At 40.3% G+C, this 3,152-nt stretch overlaps 1 protein-coding gene across 1 annotated transcript in view; it reads left to right on the top strand.

Annotated features, from left to right (window-relative positions):
* The first annotated feature begins 695 nt into the window (after nucleotides 1-695).
* The window catches only part of cnksr3 (cnksr family member 3), a 27,859-nt gene continuing 25,402 nt past the window's right edge, over nucleotides 696-3,152 (top strand). Inside the window, exons 1-2 of the mRNA XM_035617525.2 lie at nucleotides 696-852; nucleotides 1,258-1,601. Coding sequence (XP_035473418.1) covers nucleotides 1,550-1,601 — 52 coding nt within the window. The 5' untranslated portion in view covers nucleotides 696-852; nucleotides 1,258-1,549. The remainder of the gene's footprint in view (nucleotides 853-1,257; nucleotides 1,602-3,152) is intronic.

Here is a 3,152-nt window from a genome sequence, read left to right as displayed (position 1 = left end):
TTCAACGAGGCCGATTTCTTTTTCAGGCCGTTCTCGCTGCGTCGACACGATCACGTCTCTGAGCTCCTTCGACCTCGCGTGTCGGAGATTTCTCTGACGACTTGTGTTGGACTTCGATCAAGGTGTAGACACACGTCAAAGATGATGAAGGGACGAGGGAGGCACCGAATCATAGACTGCATCAAAGATGATTGACAAAAAAGGATTATCGTATCATACCGTATCTTATCACATCGTATTGCATCGCATCCCTTCGAGTTTACAATGCGAGTTTTCAGCTTCAACTCTCTGTCAATGTTTTGGCCTGGAGACGAGGGGCTTGAGGTGAGGAGACGAAGAACATGTAAAGATTGAAATCGAAAAACCCATCATAATGCATAAAAATATATTTATTTCATATAAATGAAATAAAAAAGTATGATTGTGAGATTAAAGTTTTTTATTGTTTGTGTTTCATTTTTCAGTTGAACATTGTTCATTTGCCAAAACGTCTCGTTTAAAACAGTAAACATTTTTAATTTTCATAACCTCAGTTTACTGAGCAGCGCCGTGCAGCTCGTACCCGGATGATTGACAGAGCGGAGAGACGCCCCCTGGCCGTGATTGGAGATTTTTCGCGGTGGATTCTTTCAAATGACATTAAAGGCAGTAGGAGGAGCTAAGTGACCCGGAGTCTGTCACAGACGATCTGTCTCACACATTTCTACCAGGATATAGCGACAACTTCAGCAATTATGACAAAAAAATATTTTTGCAAATCCTACTGAGAGCAGCTTTAAACCCACGTAGCCGTTAAATAATCTTTTTTTACAGTACAGGAAACTTGAGACGCATGATCAAGCTTCATTTACGGTATGAATACATAAGGACAATGTGTTATCTTAATATTTCCTTTTTTCAAATACATTTGCAAACAATTAAATGCAAAAGTTTTTATTTCATCATTGTGCTGAAATGACTGTAAACTGTAAACTGATTTTATTTGGAAAAAACTGAAGGGCTCTGAAAACTCTGTGAATGATAATGTATAATGTATATAAGCATTTGCCCGAATTTTGTACTTCTATCGATGTTTTTTCTCTCCGCTCTGTCAATCAAACCTACTTTTTCTTTTTCTTTATCTTTTTATGTAGTTTTTACTCTGTAGTACTTTGAGATTGCTTTAACAATGAATAATGCTCTACAAATGCATTTATTATTATTATTACTGTATATATATATATATATATATAATTTCTTTTTACTTTGGTCCCACAGCACTTGAAGGCAACATTCAAATACACTCGTGTGATTGGAGGATAAGGCAGGGGGGGCGTGGTCAAGGTGTTGTTAGCCGGACACCCGCCGCCTCACGCGCCTGTTGCGCTCGTGCAGCTTATCAACTTCTCTGCGCGCGACCGGAGCGGAGAGACCGAGTGTCCCCGAGTGTCCCCGAGTGTCCCCGAGTGTCCCCGTCACTAACCTCAACATGGGTCATTAACGGATTTATTCTGCGGGTTTGGAACCAGCGACTCATCGCCGTCGGCATCACCCGGAGAGCGGCCGGGACATGGAGGCGGTGAGCGCGTGGAGCCCGCGACGCGTCGTGGACTGGATGCGAGGTGAGGAGGAGGCTGCGCCTGCCAGATAGTGAGACCGAGCGTTAACGGTCCAGTGGGCAGTGGTTATTAATAACAAAATGTTATTTCATGGCTTCTCATTTGGCTCAATGGAATAATATCAGAGTGGGGAGTCGATCAATCCGAGGAAACAACTTTTTATTTGAAATATAATTTGATTGAACTTTTTTTCTCCTGTTGCTTTTCCAGTCTTATGAGTTAGTGAACTAAACAGGATTTTTTTTGTTTTGGTTGAATACAGAAGGCTGAAGGAAATTATGACCCTATTTTAGAGCTGCAACAATTCATTGATTTAGCAATCGACTAGAAAAGTAACCGCCAACTATTTTTTGATAATCGATTCATCTGTTTACGTAGATTTAATGAAACAAATGTCACGATTCTCTGATTTCAGCTTCTTAAATGTGAATATGTTCATGTTTCTTTGCTCCGGAAACATTTGTTTGTGGACAAAAACAAAACATCGTGGGATTTTTCTTGTTCACCATTTTGTGACATTTTATGTGAAACGAATGAAAACTACACGATTAGTCAATAAAATGATGGACAGATTAATTCATAATGTAGATAATGGTAAGTTGCAGCCCTAAACTATTTTCTAATGTTTTACATGTTGAACAACTAATTGATTATTTGCACAGGTATACTCATGAATAAATAAATTCATGTTACAAGATTATATTTTTCTAAAGGAAGTTAACAATTGCTCAGTCAAATGGGATTTAATTAGTCATGGTTCAGTGTAAAGAGCTGAATTTTGTGGGTTTTACGTTCATGACATGTGCTTGTTATGTGTTTATCAGCAGATCGTGATACACAGTCGTGTATTGTTGTGCAGTGTTGGTCAACGGGGGCGTTTTGAATGTGGTTAATGGATTGTGCATGTAAATCAGCTTTAGTGACGCTTCGGAAAATCTATAGTTAATATAGAAATGTTCCAGGTTATAGAACTCGTCTTCCTTTCAACAAAACCAGTCTAAATCTGAGTCTATGTTGTGGTCAAATGGAGAACGACCAGATTAGACAATGTCACCTTCTGATTCTCTGCAGTTGTTCTGTCCAGACTTCTGTTGACTCGGTGTCCGGCTGAGACGAGGAGAACCTCCACGCTCACACCGGCCGTGTTTACCTTTCTCTTTTAAAACCGACCTGCCGTCGTCGTTTCTGTCCTCAGATGATGTAGAAAACCAACTCTGGCCTTTTGTTTCCCGGCGGCAGCTGGAGGAGATTTCCGGCCTCATATCAAACCGGCTCGGCCGGTTCACGGAGAAACGCCATCGAATGACAATCAATCAGACTGGTTTGATAAAAGAGCAGGTTTTTAAATCACCAGGAGGTTTTTTAAAACAAGCAGCAGGAGAATCATCAGTGTGACGTTACATTTGAACATTTATACATTCCTGATTGTGACAGATAGAACTAATGTCCACAGGTTGCAACATCTGGAATATGAAAAACCAAAGAGTTTTAACTTGCAACCAAACTGACATTCGGTTGTCGGGACGTTGTCATAGAAAGATTTAAGGTCGTCCA

Source organism: Scophthalmus maximus, chromosome 18, assembly GCF_022379125.1.
Source record: "Scophthalmus maximus strain ysfricsl-2021 chromosome 18, ASM2237912v1, whole genome shotgun sequence".
Taxonomy (NCBI): Eukaryota; Metazoa; Chordata; class Actinopteri; order Pleuronectiformes; family Scophthalmidae; genus Scophthalmus; species Scophthalmus maximus.
The sequence above is the reverse complement of the archived record's forward strand: the minus strand, read 5'-3'. Positions and strand labels throughout refer to the sequence as shown.